The 19,295-nt window shown below is 42.7% G+C and overlaps 1 protein-coding gene across 1 annotated transcript; it reads right to left on the reverse strand.

The window, feature by feature from the left end:
• Positions 1–1,516: 1,516 nt before the first annotated feature.
• Positions 1,517–17,914, reverse strand: FGD2 (FYVE, RhoGEF and PH domain containing 2). The gene is made up of 12 exons (XM_054980518.1): positions 17,824–17,914; positions 15,255–15,411; positions 14,542–14,680; positions 13,873–13,931; positions 13,609–13,755; positions 12,198–12,290; positions 10,627–10,706; positions 10,507–10,537; positions 9,054–9,146; positions 8,515–8,649; positions 5,077–5,220; positions 1,517–3,684 (listed from the first exon to the last, which is right to left on the reverse strand). Exons 1-12 carry the CDS (start codon positions 17,904–17,906, stop codon positions 3,436–3,438), a joined length of 1,410 nt encoding a protein of 469 aa, XP_054836493.1. The 5' UTR covers positions 17,907–17,914; the 3' UTR covers positions 1,517–3,435.
• Between the last annotated feature and the right edge of the window lie 1,381 nt (positions 17,915–19,295).

A 19,295-nucleotide genomic window follows, 5' to 3' on the forward strand; every position in this document is an offset into this window, starting at 1 on the left:
TTCATGAAGCTTACTGGGTACTTGAGCCACGTACTCTCACTTAGTCCAACTTCCTTACTGGGTTGTTGTGAAAATAAACTGGATGAGGGGATAATCAAGCTCCTTGGAGAGCAGGTGGGATAAAAATGTGCTAGTTAGTTTCGTGTATTTAGTCCTGCATCAAATCTGCATGTGTCCAATGAGTGCCTGATTACTACAGTGTCCATGCCTTCCCCCTCCCCTTCTCACTATGTAACCAAGTCTGTGACAGTGACAAAGGATAAAAACAGATCTGAAGCTCAAAAACAAGTCTGATGCCACAACCTCCCACTGCCAAGAATTTGTGTCCTTTTATGCATGGGTGTGCACATATTTCTAACTGATCAGCTCCCAGTTTCAGTCATGGGCTTCATGATCAAAGACCTCCAGAAGCCAAGATGGGAAAGACCAGAAAAGTAAATGTTCCTGGGCAAAATTGATTATGATGTGACGCTTTGTAAGGCAATTCTTTATTTTTAAGATCCCAACCCATCTGGTTGCTTCCAGGTGGACCTGTTGTTCCATAAGAGATGGAACTTTTGTTCCCCACGTCCCTCAAAATGTGTTTTTCCAGGCTTCTGCAGGTGGTTTTCCTCAGCTTTGCTGCATGGTCTCCTTTGGCCTGCCTTTGTATGATCAGCTAATGAACACAGTGCTCACAATAGGTTTTAAATCTGTATGGACCAACTCTAGGTTGGGAAATTCCTGGAGATTTGCGGGGTGGAGCCTGGGGACAGCAGAATTTGGGGAGGGAGGAGAGCTCAGTCAGGATGTGATTCCACCTCCTGAAACTGCCATTTTCTCCAGAGAAAGCGATCTCTGTAATCTGGAGATCAGTTGTAATTCCAGAAGAACTGCAGGCCCTACCTGAAGATGGCAAATCCAGCAGGTGCCAACTTCCACACCTACCCATCCACATCTGGCTCCATTTCCTCCCCATTTTTTCTCAAGCCCACTACTCCCACCATCATCAAGCTCTTTGCAGGGTTTTTTCCTCAAACGTACATATATCACTATAGCATATTACCTACTACAGATTTTAAAACGGTGGATGTGTTCTCCTTGCACCCCTTCCCACCAGCAATGAGAACAAAATGGGGAAATATCTTAGTGTATCTTCCACTAAACTTCTATTTTCTCTTCTAGACATTTGATTTTCATGCTGAAGTTTAGGTCTGTTGATGCTTGCTATCCCTCAGAGAAGTACTCAGCAGCAGCCTCCACTTCTTGGCTGTCTGAATATTTCATATCTTTATACTGCCCCCTGGTGTTCAGAGGGCAAATTGCAGCACACACTAACGTTTTTAAAGTGTAACAGGTGCTGGTTGTTTCTCCTAAACAGACTAACCCTCTGGAATTAGAATCCTACTGACATATATCAGTTCCAGATATATTTGATCTAAAAAAGAGAGAAATTCAAGATCAACAACAGGAAAGCTCTCACTGATATTTAATTATTCTTGATTCTTCAGCAATTTATTGAGTCATAAATCTTTACAAAATATCGTGTTTTGGTTATAAACCACTGTAGATTATATATAAAGGAATAAAATACACAAAGCCATTTTTAAAGACAAAGAATGCAAGACACTAAAAGTAAGCTGGATACAAATTATAGGAAATTGTAGCAGAGTAACGCGCTGGATTTGGGCTGCCCTCCTTTGGGCATGGTCTCGCTTACATCAGAAAAGGATGAAAGTAGTATCTTTAAAAGGACTGTCATGTCATGTGTATCATGTGGGTTGGTGTGCAATCATCACAAAGGAAAGGAAGCATTTCTTGTGAGAGCACTCTGACATATTTGGATCCTCTTTGTAAGAAAGGTGGGAGATGCACATTTTTTTCAGGGGACAAGTGCTTATGCCGTAAAGCACCATTTAAAAATATTTATTTAGTACAGGGTTTAGTTACTTAGTACTCTCCCTCCATGGAGCTCAGGGCAGCATATATTGTTCTCCCTTCCTTCATTATACCTCACAACAAAAAGCCCTGCAAGGTAGGTTAGGCTGAGAGAGAGAGAGAGAGAGAGAGGCTGGCCCAAGGTCACACAGCAAGTTTCCATGCATAATGGAGATTTAAACCTGGGTCTCCTAGATCTAAATCTCTCTAACCACTACATCACACTGGCTCCACTGCATGTGAAATAACAAACTGATGAGAAAGGGATCATGAAGCAAGGTAAAGAAACAATCAGCTAAACATATTCTGAAGGATCAACATGCATTCAGGTCAGAGGTGCCAGAAAGCAAGCTGAATCATCTGCAATTATTTCCATGTGATCATGAAAAGTAGGTGAATTCTCTGATGTCTGAAAAACAGCATGAGAATTTAAAGGTTTATAATTCATTACATATACCTTGTTGGTTCTGCAAGGAGCTCAGACACCAACCAAGGCAATCTCCCTCCCAGCCAGCCAGTATACATCTTTCATGTCAGCAGCAGAACTGCATCAAGAGCATTCTCAGGATAAAGAACTGGCTTTAGTGGATCAAGCCATCTAGTTTGGCCTTCTGTAACTAACAGTGGCTAGCCAGATGATTCTGGAAGCTTGCAAGCAGAGCATGGTAATGGTCACTTTCTGCAATTGTTTGGCCTCAACTGCCTCTGGATATGGAGGTTCCATTTAGTTGCCAATTGTCTAAACCTTTTCAACAGCCCTGTAATCTAGTGGCCATTACAGCACAGGGATGAACAGACTGTGTGTTGTAACCCCAGGTGTCTTCCTCTGAGCTTCAACTAACATCTCCCATAGATTGAATGGGGCCAAAAAGCCTACCCACTTAGTGAGGAATATTGGGCTGTTGGGTCAGGAAACAATGGAATCTGACACACTAGAAATAGTTGAGGAAGCATTAGACTCTGTAACATTTATCAGGGGGTGGTCTGAGTTTCTCACACTGTCCTAGAACTCAGCTACAGGCTTTCTCAATAGGTTCCAGGACCCTTCCTTCCTGGAGGAGATGGGTAGAAAGGAACATCTGGATTCTTCAGCCTGAAAAGGGGCAGAGGCAGCATCTATGATCGGGTGTCAATTTTGCAGATTGGGATATAGGAAGGAGGGAGAGAGCTATGTGTTTGTTGATGAGGTGTTCTTTGTTCCGGTGTTAGTACAGGGGTTAGTATGTGAATGCTTATTTTGGCACTTCCTCTACTGTAGTATATAATAATGTATTATGACTTGAGTGATGCATTCAGCACAATTTCACATGACAGGCTCATAAGTGAATGAGGAAAAACTGGGTTATACAAGACTGCAACAAGAGATTCCAATATGGTTAACCAATTACAGTTGCAAAATATTACAAATATATGGGTTGCACAGAACAAGCATCAGATATCAAAAGTTATCTTGTGAGCTGGCAATAGATCTGGGGAAAGAAACCACATGTGAGTTGTGATCTGACCCTTGCTGAAGTGCTAGGAAGAGCATGTCAGCCTCCTGACAAGGTCCCCGCTATTCTGTTCATCAAATGATTCTTCCTCCTCTTCACCATGGGCTGAAAGAGCTATGGCTTTCATCCATCGCTGCTTCAGTTCTTCTGTCTCTGCCATCAATGTATACACCTGCTTAGATTGGACGAGCTGGAAGATGTGACGTGTGTCACTCTGGGGCATATCCCTGACTTGGTAGCCCAGCAGGGGGATGGAGGTGTGAGCCTTGACATCCTGGGAGGAAATATGAGACTCAGACATAGATGATAATTCCAGAGAGGAAACCATGTGAGTCTGTTGTAGGAATCTAACTGTATACATCTAGCTGCTTTGACTGGACTCTCCCATCCATCTGATTTAGAGAGCTCTGTCTCACAAAAATTTAGGGTAAAGGTAGTCCCCTGTGCAAGCACCAAGTCATTACTGACCCATGGTGGGGGGGGGACGTTGCATCACAACATTTTCTTGGCAGACTTTTTATAGGGTGGTTTGCCATTGCCTTCCCCAGTCATCTACACTTTACTCCCAGGAATCTGGGTACTCATTTTACCGACCTTGCAAGGATGGAAGGCTGAGTCAACCTTGAGCTGGCTACCTGAACCTGGCTTCTGCCAGGATTGAACTCAAGTCGTCGTGAGCAGAGCTTGGACTGCAGTACTGCAGCTTACCACTCTGCGCCACGGGGCTCATTGCAAAAGCTTATGCTGGAATAAATTTTGTTAATCTTTAAGGTGTCACTAGTCTCCTGTTTAATTTTCCAAACATAGGTATTTTCAGATGTCCCCAAACTGCTCCCCCAAATTAATACAAAATTGCTCCATGTTTTGCAATGAGGTGACCAAGATAGACTACTTTTCCAGTGTCTGAAGTACAGCTAAACATTATATGCAGACGCACATACCTTTCTCCTGACTTGTTTTCTAACCAAATCAGACCTGAGAGACTGAAAGTTTAAGCAGAAGAATGGTGGGTGAAGAAGGGTTGTTGAACCCTTCACCATCTCCTCCTACTCCCTCCCACTGTATTTCTCTTCATGATGAAAGTGGTGAAAAGAGCAGATACCTCACTTGGTGGGAAAGCACTGTGGAAGAAAAGGTTAAGCAGCCCCTTCTTTTCTCCTTTTGAACTTGCACCTTCTCAAGCTCACATTTCATTAAAAGAGAGAAGTCAGGGAATGATTGTCTCAAATGCATACGACGTCTGTTTCTCACATTTTTATCCCACCCTTCCTCGAAGGAGCTGGGGGAAGTAATTGCCTACCCACCCATGAGGTAGGTTTGGCAGAAGGGGTATTTGAGCCGAGGTCTACCAGCTCCTGATCCAACACTCCAGCCATTCCATCACACTGAGAACATCCTTAAGCGCAGAAACTCATTTTTTTTCTAATTACAGGACTCAGTTGAGCAATGCAGGAGCCATAAGTATGAACTGCAGCATCAAGACAGAGAGGGTTTTTTTAAAAAAAAAATCATGGTGCAATTCTAAGCACACTTTTGTGGGAGTAAGCCCAAAGGAGTAAACCTGAGTACAGTTCTGGGTAGTCCTGCTTAGGATTGCATATCAGGCTCCAAGGCCTTTGAGCTCCCTCCACACAAAATTCAAAAGACAGAACAAGCCAAAACATACCTGAGGTGCACCATAAACGTACAACACAAGAGGGTCATCTCGAGGGATCACAAACCAGCTCCGCGTGCTCCCCTTCCCACTTTCATCCAGCAGCTGGAGAAAACTGCACATCAGGCTCTGCTCTGATATTTCTGCAGATTCTTTCTGCCAAGGATACAAACATCACAGCCATTCTGTTCTTGCTTCATAGCCCATAGGCTCCATTGTGATTCAGTAGAAGGGGTAGAGCTACAGTACCAAGCCAATCATCTCCAGATGTTATTGGGGGAAACAGCAAGGCAGAGACATGCAAATGTAAAGCCCAGCCTAAGTTGTGCCTGTCTGCTTCACTTCTCCCCCTCCCACACACACACAGCTGGTTTTTCCCCTGTTTCTGCATGAAAACATGATGCAACTGTCCACCTTCTGAATTTCCTGCCACCTCACAGTACATTTCCCAAACCTGTTCTGCTATGATCTTTCCAGAAAAATTGAATTTAAAATAGTTTTGGTCACTGTCTGGAAAAGAAGGTGTGGATTTTACGACCTCCCTGCTCATATCTGGCACCATTTTATCTCTATTTCCCAATAGTAACCAGCATTCCTGCTCCCCATCATCAGTAGGCTTTTTGCTTGGGTGTGGGGCTGGCACTAGAGGTAGTACGTATATTGCTAAGGCATCACAACACTGTAGTGATATACCTACTATCAATTTTGTTCAAAGCTAGCAAAAAGTACTCCAGCAGTAGGAAGGGAAAATGAAGGGACAGTATCTTCATATGGAGGCTCCAGTGCTGTTACCTATGCCTCTGCATCCTTCAGTGGCAATGAAAACACAATGGGAAAGCAGCCCCAGCCATGCCAGGGGGGAATACACTGTTTGTAGTATGTGCCTTATATTGCCCTGTCCTGATTTCAGAGGCTTTTTCCAAAAATAGATTGTTTTGGTAACATAAATATAATTTACAAAAGCATAATTCTTTGAGGATAAGCCAAACTATTTAACTATTTTGTCTTATGCTTTATGACACTGATATCTTGTCCTTTCTCTAAAGAACTTCATGTAGTGTCCATGGGGCCATTTCATTTTATCCTCACAAAGACCCTATTAAATTGGCTAGGCTGAGAGATTGTCTTACTCAAGGGCAGCCAAAGAGATTAATCACTAATGGGGGAATCTGAACCAGGATACAAACATGGCAGACTAAGCCCCTGCACTATACTGGCAGGAAGAAAGGATGCACCAATTATTTTCAGTCACCCTAAGTTACAAAAAATGAAAATATAATACTCAACATTCATTTTTTTAAAAAATGACAAATCTTAAAAGCAAAATATTCTATTGGTTTGATCCAAAACCCACAAGCCAGTTAAAATAAAAAGGTCTTATGATGCTTCCAAAAGAAATAGAAGATTTGTGGTGGAGGGGATGAAATTTAATAGGGTCAATCACCCAAAATGTTATTCCACATTCTTGGACAGCATCATCCTAAGCAAAGTCACAACCTTTCCAAATTCATTGACTTCAATGGCCTTAGAAGGGTGTAACTAGACATGGGCACGAACCAAAATGTAACAAACCAGCGGTTCGTGGTTTGGTGCCGATGATGAACCCGAACCAGTGAACCGCAATGAACATTTCCCGCTGACAAACCGGTTCAAGGTTCGTGGGCATCAGAACGGCCCCCATTGGACTTAGAGAGCCCATATCCCGAGGGAGTGTTTAGCAGGCTCTCCTCCAGCCAGCAACCAAGTTTGGTCAAGATTGCAATAGGGATCTTGGAGTTATACCCTCTCCAATCCAACGCCCCCAGGAAACTCCCATTTGATACAATTAGAGCCACCAGTTGACATTGGCCCAGTGTACAAGGGGTTGGCCGTCAGAACTGCCTATCAGGGTTTGCAGGGATGAGATTGGAGTGCCTATGGCTACAGAACACCCCCCTTCCCCCTCCCTCCCCCCGGTTGTCTTCTCCCATGTAACCAATTGTAACCAATTTGCAGCTCCATGGTTGGAAGGAAGACCTGCCAATCAAGGTAAGCTGGGCTACGATTCAGGTTTCCAGGGCGACAGAAGGAGTGCAGACAGAGTTCAGGCATCCCCCCAGCTCCGTTTCCAAGGGAACTGATTGATGGTGCCTGACTGTCTGGCTTCACGAACCGTGGGCAAACACAACGAACCAGGCTTCCAACGAACGCTGGTTCGTTGGCCATGGACCCTCATGAACCACCACTTCGCGAACAGACAATCAGGTGGTTCGTGGGGTTTTTTGGTTCACAATGTGGTTCGTGCCCATGTCTAGGTGTAACTCCGCATAGGACAGCACTCTAATTTTCCTGCCTTGGTACATCAGTGGGATTCGTAGAAAGGTGTCCTTTTCATTCATTCTTAAAGGTTATGTTAGGCTATGCAGAAGAAGGTGGTCTCTTAACTATGTTGAGTTTAAGCAGTTTTAATTTATTCTAAAGCCACTGCAAAAAATGAATATTCCAAAATATACAGAAGCAATTTCACTTGTTCCTGTACTATGGCCACTGAACAAAGGAAATACTTAACAGCTAAAAGGATAATACAAAACAGCTGAAGATACTATGTTCAAAACTTCTACAGCAGAAGTAAAAAAAAAAATCCTACATGGCAGCATCGTGTTGCTGGGTGTAAATATAGTGGGCGATCTAGGCTGTTCTAGACTTCTGCTAATCTTCAGCACTTTGGGCAGAGTGTCTCCCCCCCGCCCCTCCGCCAGTAATGGGGGGGGGGTGAGAGATGTACATCTATAAACTCTCAGGGATTTGCATGGGAGCCATGATTCACCATGACACTCCACTGTGTGAATTGCATGTTTAAGGATGTTCATCTCCCTATTTTATGTTTCCAGTGGAGAACATTGGTGAAGCCTGGCTGCCTCATAAACTGTGAAGCCTTTCCAAGATATCAGAGTAATGACAGCCATAATGAGTTGAGGGCAATCAAGCTATCACTGAGGTAAAAATCACAAACATGACTGAGGTGGCCTGACCACTGAGAAAAAGAGGAAGGAGGCATCTCACCTCTGCTTTTTCTCACCTCCAGAATCCCTTTGTGCTTCCCATGGTGCTCATCAGGCAGTAAATGTCCTGTCAGGAAGGTGTAACATTCTGCACAGACACGTTTGGGTCCATTCCTGTCATACTGCAGTTCAGTCTTGTACTCAGAGCACTGTGCACATACCACCTGCCTCCCAGAGAGAAACCAAAGGGATGCTGAGGGATGGATTTGAATAGGAAACCCCATCCCTGTTTAACAATTATTAAAGACAGGCGGGGGAGCTGAAGAGTTCAACATCTCTCCCTACAAGCCAGATATGGCTGAGCCATCTATGGCCATCCTTGTTGCTAGTTCTCAAGACTGGCCCTTCGGGACCACACAGGGTTCTGTGCCATGAGACCTACTCAAAGGAGGTGGGCAGGCTTACTCACATATCCACAGGCCCGGCAGTGGTGCCTTCTGCGTGTGATGGCATTGAACGGCTGCTTGCAACGCATGCACATGGTTACCCGTTTGTCTCTCACCCACTGTGGAGCCCATTTGCCAAGCTCCTCAGACTGGCACCGCTGAGGAAAAGAGAGCAGAAATCCTGATGGAGATCTCCCTGGCAAAGAGGGTCATTATGGTAAAAAATGGAAGGTTACATTCTAACAAAGGTAAACCTGAAAGCTCTGCCTGACTTCTGCCCCAGGCACCATGAGCAGAAGCGTTCTTACTTACTGGCCTAGAATCCCCTCTTTTCTGCACATCCCACAACTCACCCAGTATTCTTCCCCACTCATCACACCATTGCTATAAATAACTATAAATAACATAAATAAGTAAAATGAATAAATTTCTAGTTCTTTTGATTTGCGGTATCTCTTTTTACAGAGCTACAGGTTTTATGGGTTTCACAAATGGCTTTAAGGCAGGAAGTAAATGAAAACAGGTCCAGGGCAGATGGGTGAATGGGTGTCAGGAGGATTACACTGAAATCTTGGATCTCTCCTTCAGACCCTTGGACGGCTAACTTGAAACTCTCACTCCTCTTCTCCTTCTTCTCAATGGCAGACTGGAAAGCCTGAAAAAAGGGTTTAAACAGAAGTTTAGGTCTCAAGCTACATATGATGGCCACTGTTTAAATCTTGTTTATATCAGTGAATTTAGAGTAGAGAAACTGCATTGATGGCTTCCTAAAATGGTCTTTAACAATGCAGTCCTCAGCACCCTTCAAAGTCAATGGTCTTATAAGGCTGTAACTCTGCTTAAGATTGCACTGTAATTATTAGTCTATTTAAGTGCCTGCACAGTTGTTCTTACTTGTATCTTCTAGACAAGAGAATAAGTTATATTGACAAATATTGCCAAACCAAAATGTATACTTGTCCCTCATCATCAATTTGAAAGTTGCTAAATAATATTGATCATTATGCATGATGATCCATATTATGTGGGTGGTGGTGGTCTGATTTTAACAGATGCTGTGTGATCAATCCTTCCCCTCCATGCATACATACACTTCAATTATTTTCTCACAGGCTAACCACCAATGTCACTTTTCCTCAAAGGAGGTTTTGATGTTGGAAGGGAGCATTGGTAGGAGAAAATTATCTATGAAGAAGGGATGCAGGAAGCTAATCCATAGATGGGAGCAGGTATTAGGGACCCGCCATAACTTGTTTGCTCTTTAAATCAGCCTTCATATACACAAATGCATCAGTGATTCCCCAATGTGGTGCCTGGGGGCATCATGTTGCCAACCAGTGTTTTTCCTGGTACCCACTTGGTTCTTCTTCCAAGAAATCCTAGTTTTCCCCCACCTCATTAGAGCAGGAGCTGCTTTAGAAGAGTCAAGGAAGCATCACTATTGTGTCTTCAGGGAGCATCCATTCAGAAACAGCCATCTGGACTCTTAGCTTGAAACCTCTCAATATCTTCTGAGTGGCTCCAAACCAAAATAGCAGCCATTTTGTGGTTAGCAGCATTCCCCATGTCAGCCATTTTGTGGTGGCAACCCTTTCATGTTCCCAAAATCCCCAAAATGCCAGCAGGCTCAAAAATGTTATACACAGTTGAGGCAGACCTAAGTTTAAACAAAGGGGTCTACTTTCACCATCTGTTTTTTGAGCCTCAGGCTCATTTGTGAGAATCCTTGAACAGGAGCCTTAGAGCAAAGAGTCCAGGTGTAATAGCAACCACTTTTCCTGACTACACTGAAAGAGAATCATTGATGGAAGGTGGAAGAAGGTACAAGAGAAATCAGGGTCACACAAGGCCATGAGAAAGCATCAAATCCTGGACTTTGATCCAATGCTGACAACACAGCTAATACAGGAGTTGTATAAGAGAAAGGACTTCTTCCTGTGCATATACAAATTCAGAGCATTGTCTTCTCATTGCCTAGGTCTCAGGCAATGAGCAGGTACAGCAGGACAGGTTACCTTTATCCAATCCCTCATCTCCTCCTGGGATCTGCAGCAGAGAAAGAGAAGTCACCTGTTAGAGAACTAGTTTTAGGCAGCCTCTGCCAGAGCGAAGAAAACTCCTTGCTCAGTAGTTACCTGGCTTCCAGTTCCAGAGTCCGCTGCTTCCCTGACACAAGGAAAGCATGAGGAAATTCCACATCATTTAGTTCCCGAACCTGAATGTTCAGATAAGGAAAAGCACTGATGTCAGAGTAAATGTTTTCTTGCATAGGGTGTCTACAAAACCACATGGCTCTAGCACGATCCTATGAGGGAAGTGCACTCACTGCATTTTGCATAGACATATAAGCTTCTGACAGAGCTCAGGGGAAATTTGTTCTTCCAGTTTGCAGCCAAAGGGCACATCACCACTGACTGGAATGTGCTTCTGACAGTGAGAAAGGCTTCTTCCCCATCCCCTTCCTCAGCAGTTTTTAAAGATTAAACAAATTGTTTGGTAGCAACAGGTTACGGTAAAGAGGTTTGGTTCAATAAATATGAAAAAAAACATAAGTAAGAAGAGCCCTGTTGGATCAGACTAAAGGTCCATTTAATTCAGCAGCCTGTTTCCTATGGTAGACATTCAGATGCCTTCAGAAATATCCCTTGTTCAGCAAGCACCCTGCACCCAGAAGAACCTGGGGGTTTTGTTGGTGGTGGTTTTTTCAAAGGATTGGTAACCAGATGAAAAAATATATGCAAATATCAGCTACTGACAACATCAAGCCATGTACATCTAAACACCTTTTAAAAAATAGTCCAGTGCCCTTTGCTATCAGCTTTGACCTGTCATCAATTTTATTAATCTGCAGTCCCATCCATTTAAAGAGAACAAGCAGTATGCTGCTGAATATTTGACTGAAGATTCGCTACAGTTCCTGCTGTAGTGTAGGACTGTCATGTCTTTTAAGCAATGTTCAGGAGAAATTCTTGAAGTATATATGTAGCAAGTGTTCAGGAAATCTGCTCTTGTTGAACTTCAGCTTAGATGCATCATCTGAGTCCAATGTCTAGCTGAACAACTAAAGCAAGGTGCGAATGCATGAAGCCTAATTTGCAAGGCACCATAAGATGTGAGAACATACAAGTGTCTACTGCTTATGTGGCACAAAAATTCAACCATGACTTAACTCACAATTCCCACAGGTTGATTCATAAGTACTACAAGTGCCTCATTTATACCACAAGCATCCCATCCCACTCATCTAAGCTTTAAGTTTCTTTTGGGAAACCTTTTAGCAGGATACTATGACTTAACTGCACTGCTATTCCCACACCTGAAAAATATAAAGAAAAAATCTATTGCAATTAAATTAAAGTTTTGATTTTATACTCATAATTTATGGTGATTTTATGGTATTGTTTTCACATGACTCTGAAGAGGCAACATAAAGTTTTTCTAAATAGAATAAATATATTTCCTAAATAGATATATAAAGTCCCAGTGTATTTAGAAATATGCTACTCCTTCTAAGTCCATATCAAATTCTTTGTTTGCTTGCTTGCTTTACATCTCTTGGGCATCCTGTCTTTCTTTCATTTGTTTTATGAACAGCTGCCACATTATAATCCAGAAATAGCCACAATGCAGGAGAAAAAAACACAGAGCAGGAGAGAAGAGTTTCATACACATCTAAAAACATAAATAAACAATATGATTCTCTGACCTTCATGCCCTCCACATCAATCCGACTGCGCACCTGAAATTCTCCACCCACATGAATGACTTTTGGTACGCAATACAGCAGCAAGTTATTAAACTGAGGGAAATGAGATGTGGAAAGGAAAAGTTATGCTTGAACAAAGCTGGACACCATTGGATCTTCCATAATTTAATGTAAAAAGGGTCAGCAACAAATGGACCAGACCACAATAAAACTGTATGCCCCAATTAACACCTCCCTCTAAAAACAAGAGTACATGAACCAATTTTCAGACAAGGACAGGGTGAAAGCTATTATAATCCTAAAAGAATCAGGAACAAATGTGGTCCAAGCATTACTTTGTCTTAAGTCATCACGAATGAAGGTTCAGGCTAGGTTTAAGATACTGCCCTATCGAAATTCTTCATCTGTAGCACTATGAGTAGCTTATAAGGACACCCCCCCATCATGACACTATCTTAGTATTTCCATTCTGTACAGTAAGCTTCATCTCCTCCTCATTTACTCTTGGTCCATATGGAGAACAGGAGTTGTAGCTCAGTGACAGAACATCTGTTTTGAATGCACAGGGTCCCAAGTTCAATCCTCAGCATTACCAGTTAAAAGGACCTAGTAGCAGGTGATATGAAAGACTTCTGCCTGAAACCCTGAAGACCGGCTGCCAGACAGAGTAAACAATACTGTATTTGATAGATCTACAGTCTGATCCAGAGCAATGTGGTTTCATGTGTTCACAAAGCAGACAGTACCTGCAGCGATTTGGGTAAAGGTTCCTGTCTTTTTCTGGCAAAATTGCCAGACTCCTTCGTGTGTAATAAAGCACTGAACCAAGAGCATGAGAAATTGCTGTCCGAACATATTCTACTTTGCACACTTATTGTGGTCTACCACTCACATACTGCAGCCTGCCAAAGGCTAAGAATTCCTCTATGCAGTTCTGGACTGAAAGCAAAGACAGCTTTATTATGTACCACAAGCTGAGTTTGGCTTGGAGAATCATAAATTGTACATGTGTGGATATTTTAGGATCAGCTTTTACATGCTATTTCATTATCTCACTCAATTTTACATACTCCTTATTTCTTTTTTAAGAGAGCCACTGAGGTGTCATAGTTACAGCATTAACCTGAGACCCAGATTCAAATCCCCATTCAGTCATGAAACTCACTGGGTGACTTTTGGGACCAATCACTCTTTCTCATCCTAACCTATCTCACTGGGTTTCTGTGAAGACAAACTGGAGGGAGAGCCATGTGTGTCACCTTGAGCTCCTTGGGCAAAGGATGTGGTAAAAATGTGAGATTTTTATCTCTATTGTGGCACTATTCTGGACTTACAAAAGAATACTGATGTTTAACAAGCTGCTGAGGCGAACCTTCATTTCTACCATCCCATAATTAAATGCACTTCTTACCAAGAACAGGTATTTTTCTGATGTACTGTTGTGGCGGAAGGAAATTTTTTGAATAGGCCCCTCTTTAATTAGCTCATTAGAAGGGTCAACAATGTCATCTTCAAGCCCCAGTCTGTGGTAAACCTCCCAAAGGTTCTGGAGACGTTCCTGGAGAGCCACCCCAAAAACAAAAACAAAAAAACCCACAGATGAGATGGGGACCAACCACCACATTCTTGAACTGCAAGGAAGGGAACTAGGCACTCACACGAGGCTGGCACTCACCATTTCTGCAATGGCAGCATTTGAGTGCTCGGCGGCAGTGAAAATCATTTCTAGGGCTTCTAGGGGGGAAAAAAAGAGCAGAGCAGCTGTTAAATTTGCAGGGCTCTTCCACACAATCTACTTAAAACCATCATTGGGGTGCATTTCTTGCAGGTTGCTGTAGCAGCACTGATGCTCTGTCTTCAAGGGTTCAGGGTTTTCCCTAGCCTCACACCCAGGATGAAACAGTGCAGGTGAGCCCAGATGATAGCCAGCAAGAGAAAGGCTTTTTCTCATCAATGCAACAGAATGTAGTGCAAAAAGCTGCATCTGGTGAAATTTTGACCATATGCAGAATTCTTAAAGGAACAGTAGCCCACACATGGACCGATTATAGTGACCCTAGTAGAAGAGGCAAGCTTGTTACTCCCATTCCCATCAATCTACAAATATTACAGCACCTGAACTGAACTGAGGAAGAGGATGTAGGGAGGGAGGTAAGTAAAGACACATAAAGACAAGTAAAGACATGTTATATAGGGATTTAGCACAGTTTTGGAACTAATTAGCATGTATAGGAGCATCGTCTACATAACAATCTGCAAAAGGAGAATCTCCTTTGGCCTGACAGATAAAGGAGCATTTCCCTTCTTTGCACCCATTCCAGAAAGGACCAAACGGGGCTCTTACTCTGCGCATCTTCCCTGTCCAGTGAGGATGGAGGCAGCTTTCGAATGTAATCCTTCAGCAGGAGTTCATATCTGGGGATTCTCTGTATTGGCTCCAGCATGTGATGCTGCAAGGTCAAGTTGGCAGAGATCTTCCGTCTCTGGAGAGCACCATGATGACACCAGGAAGAAAAGTAAAGACTGTGGCACACAAGCACACAAATGTAGTGGCCAGCCCCACCACTTAGAAGCCCTAGGTTATTGCCTAGAAAACATTGATAGTGTAACTGATTAAAGGGACAATGCCTCAAAGCAAGACCTTTCACAGCTCTGAAACAGCAGTGGAAGGTATGAGGCCAAATGGAAAGAAGATAGTGGGTCACCTGCGCCAAAAGCTGGACTTGTGACATGAGTGGTGAGCAGAATCAACCTACTGAGGCCTGTGGATTCACCAAAAGTCATAGAATAGGACAGTGGAGTCAAATAGCCAAGGAGGGAACAGCTGGCTCACAAGACTAGATGATGGAAGTCAGTTTTAGAGCCATGCGGAACAGATGCGGACCGTCTGACATAGGCAAGAGAGTACCATTTCAGTGCTTTGCCTAAGGCACCAAAGTGCCTATGGCCTTTGCTGCACATATATATCTACACACCCCAATACCCTGGATTTCTTCCTTTATGGGAACTGGTCTGAATAAAAATGCTACTGCATAAGAAGCTGTGAGGCCATCGAACCTGGATGTTTGAGATGAGCTCCTGGAATGGCAAGGACTTCTCAGACCATGTGGTGATCAGCTCCACCGCCTTGTCAAAGTTCTTCACATATTCACTATACATCTTCAGGAAAGGAGCTACCTTCTGGATGATATCCCCAATCCTGGCACTGGAATCCCTGCAATCAGAAGCCAAGAGAACAAGTCTGCTTCTGACATCCCTAAGAAATCAGGCCAAATGGACTAGGGAAGCTGCCTGGAGAAATCTCCATATGTCTCCATCACCAGCTTTGGCTACCCATCACTAACATTGTTTAGTGACATCTGCAAGAATCACTGTTGGATGCAACCCAGCTCCTAGTAGGCAGCCATCCATATTCTGAAGAACGCATCATGGCACAAACAGCTCTGACTCTCCTTGTTTATTAACACTGTCTACAAAATAAAAGCTAGCAAGCTGAATGAATAGCCTCAAAACTGGACCTTTCCCAGGAAGCCAAACTGGCAAACGTAACAGGCTACCTCTAATTCTCATTCTGCATTTTATGGCAGCACTTACCTGGATCCTTACCAAGAATGAATATTGATAATAATAAAATAATTACAATATTCTTACAATTAAATACATTTACTATATAGAGTTATATATTGTATACTGATAACTGTTTGAAAAATGCTATTCTTGCCTCTGACCACAATGAAAGCAATACAAAGCTATTGACTGCACACTAATTCACTCTTTGCTATGTCATAATACACAATCCCTATTAAGGCACTAGGGATGTGCTGTTGGAATTTTATTAATCAAAATCCAGATCAAACCATATCTACTTATAAGTACTGTAAATACTTTCATTCAAATAGCACTGTTACTGGCAGTTGAGAGTAGGTGGAAATCTTCCAGTCTGACAATTATTCTGGTGCCTCACTGTCTGATTTCATTTCTTTGAGCAGCAGGGGGCCAGAGGAGCAGCAAGGGGAGATTCAGCAGGCAAGTGCCTGACAGACCATCCTCCATCACTATCCTCATACCAAGCTGGAGTATAGTTGTTTCGTGCACAGCTTTTTCAGTTTCTGCCAATCATTGCATCATCAGTGGTTTAGGGATAACTTTTTTATTCTATATAAGCACAGATTCTGTTTGCATGAACTAGTTTGTTTTCTGGAAAAGTGCCTAGTAGGCAGGGCCAAAAGCATTGCTTGTACCTGTTAAAAGGCAAACTAGTCAAATTGGGAATGGGGAGGGGGAGCAGGGACTACAGCTTGTCCAGTGCCGCCCCATAATACGCACCTGATCTGCAGACTTGGGGTGAGGGTAAAGGCAGAGGCTGCCATGTGGAAAACTTAACATGTACAGGTCTATTTGTTCACATGTAAAGCAGGGAAGGAGGCCTTCTGTTTATAAACAAAAAAAAAGAATGCCTGTGTGAGGGCAACTAACATTGCCTCTCCCTTTACATTCCACCTTTTGAACCATTTCTTCCAACCAGGCTTTGATACTGGAAATGAGCCAGGGCAGAATAAAAATGCTAAAAGTGAGGTAAGGGGGAGGGCTGTCAGTTTAGTTCAGCTCTCCCATAGAGAAAGACTGCCACATGCTGATTGAACATCCTTGGAAAAGGCGGGGGGAATTAACTCAAAAACCAATGATTTTAATTGTGTCTCCAATAGGGATGTTTTCACTTTCATCATAAAGAAACTGGGTAAATGGGTATAATCCACAAGAATTTCAGCACAATTGTTGTGGGGGGGGGGCAGCAGTGTATTACTCCTACAAACAGATAACCCAATGAAATCAGTGCAAATGACTATCAGATTGTCTTCTCAATATAACTAGCTTTACCTGTAATATTGAAGAGTGTGCCTACAAAACCCTTCATGGCCCAAGACCCACGTATCTACAGGGCCTCCTCTCTATATATGTTCCACTGCCAGTGCTTTCTTCATCTGAGTACAGCCTTCTGCAGGTGCCACCCTGCAAAGGGATAAGATCAACAGCTGCCCATACTCAAGAACTCTCTGTTGTGTCTCCCACCTGGTGAGATCACCTGCCATGTGAGATCAGGAAGGCTCCTACCCTTCTACAATTTCTTAAAATGTGTAAAATACAACTTTTCTTGATGGGATAGGGATGTGGTAGAAGAACTGTGCACAAGGACACCTTTATAAAGGTAATCGAGCTTTAATTTTTCTTGTCTGTGAACATTTTGGGTAGTTTTTTCCCCTACCATCATTCTGCCTTTTATTGGATGCACTGTTTTTATTTTGTTTTTGTGTCTTATTTCATTTTTATTTAATTGTGTGACCCAGTTTTTTAAAAAAAATGTATGTTGTCTTTATTGCATTGTTTTTATAACCCTGTAATCCATTTTGATTTTCAGCAAGAAAGGCAGATTATAAATGAATTAATGATGTAAATAAAGAACCAGATTCAAGTTTATAAAATTTAAAACAACAGAAAAAGTGAAGCAAGTGTCCTGAGCAAACATTCTCAGATTGCAGATTTCAGGTCTTACTACAAGCTTCTACTAATCCATTTTTACTTCCCTTTCCAGGAATACAATCTGGGGAGCCTGATACCCATCACTCACCAGTTCTCCATACGTTTCTGCAGTTCTGGCAAAAAAAACTGGGAATGGAACTGGTAAATGGATGAGATATTGGAGAATATCATTTTCACCACACCTTCTGGGATAGTTTTTCCATTTTTGGCTTCCTTCATCAGCTCTAAAAAAAACACCTGGAAAAAGGCATTCCCAAACAAGTATTAGGTAAAGTGTAAGCTAATATTCCTTTGTTTTTTATATTATTCCCCAGGTTGTGCAAGTCTCCAGTTATAAATGATTCCCTATTTTAAAGATGGGGTACCTTCGGCAAGATAACCCAGATGCAAAAAACATGTTGGAATGCAAGCCCTCTAAACCTGGTGACAGAGTGGATAGAATGGGAGATTCAGGAAAGTTGACAGTGGATTCACTCGTCTAGGCTGGCCTGACAACATTACCAGCCAGATCAGGTGTAAGGCTACAGTGTTGCTCTTAGGGAAGGAAGCAGCAGCAGTCAGGTAAGAAGGAAGACATCAAGTGACACTGGCATGAATTGTGAAAAATGGTGCAACTATGGGAGTGATAAAAAGCCACAACAGGGAGGCGATTCAAACCAGGACCTATCTAATTTTTTTTGAATTTTTTTTAATTTTTTTTATTACCTACATTAACTAACAATACAGAAGGAAAGAAGGGGGGCAGGGGAAGGAAAGAAAAAAAACCAGCAACATATAACAACACTACACTACAAATAATGCTTTCCCTTCATACTGCCATTATTAAGAAATTAAAACTTTGTAAGATATTGATGGAGTGGTTGACCTTGCAAAATACAGATTACAATCCAAATTAAGTCTTCCTCCCCCGCCCCCTGGGCCTCGGACGCAGTTCTCTCTGAGCAGCTGCAACCGCAGTGCTCGTACCCTCCCCCCCCCCTTCAGACTTCAAATCCTTTTCTTCTTGCTTGGTGTCTTACTGAAATTCTTGGGTTTTGTCCTCAAAATCCCTTAGTTGATCTTCTGATGTTATCTTGTAAGCTTGATCTTTGTAACTAAACCAGATACCTTCTGGAAATAGCCATTTATACTTTATTCCACGTTCCCTCAGAAGAGCTGCAAACCTTTTATACTTAAATCTCCTTTTCCGAACTAAGAATGGAACATCCTTCAGTATCTTAACTTTATTACCCATAAAGTCCAGATCCGCATTGTATGAATTGTATAGGATAGTGTCTCGGATCCTCTTAGATGAAAAATCGATGATGATCTCACGAGGCAGCTGACGCTTCGTTGCATATTTTGAAGAAGCCCGACAGACTTCCAAAATGGCGCTTTGTACCTCTTCTTTAGTTGCCCTCGTGGGTGTCGCCAATAGTTCCAAGGCCAGATCCCTTAAATCCTCATTTTCCTCCTCTTTCACGTTCTGGAGGCGCAAAATTGTCTGTGTTCATTCCACTTGTAGCCCGATCAGCTGGTTCTCCACCAGCTTTAACTCTTTGTTCGACGCATTTTCCCGAG

Source organism: Eublepharis macularius, chromosome 5 (assembly GCF_028583425.1).
Source record: "Eublepharis macularius isolate TG4126 chromosome 5, MPM_Emac_v1.0, whole genome shotgun sequence".
Classification (NCBI taxonomy): domain Eukaryota; kingdom Metazoa; phylum Chordata; class Lepidosauria; order Squamata; family Eublepharidae; genus Eublepharis; species Eublepharis macularius.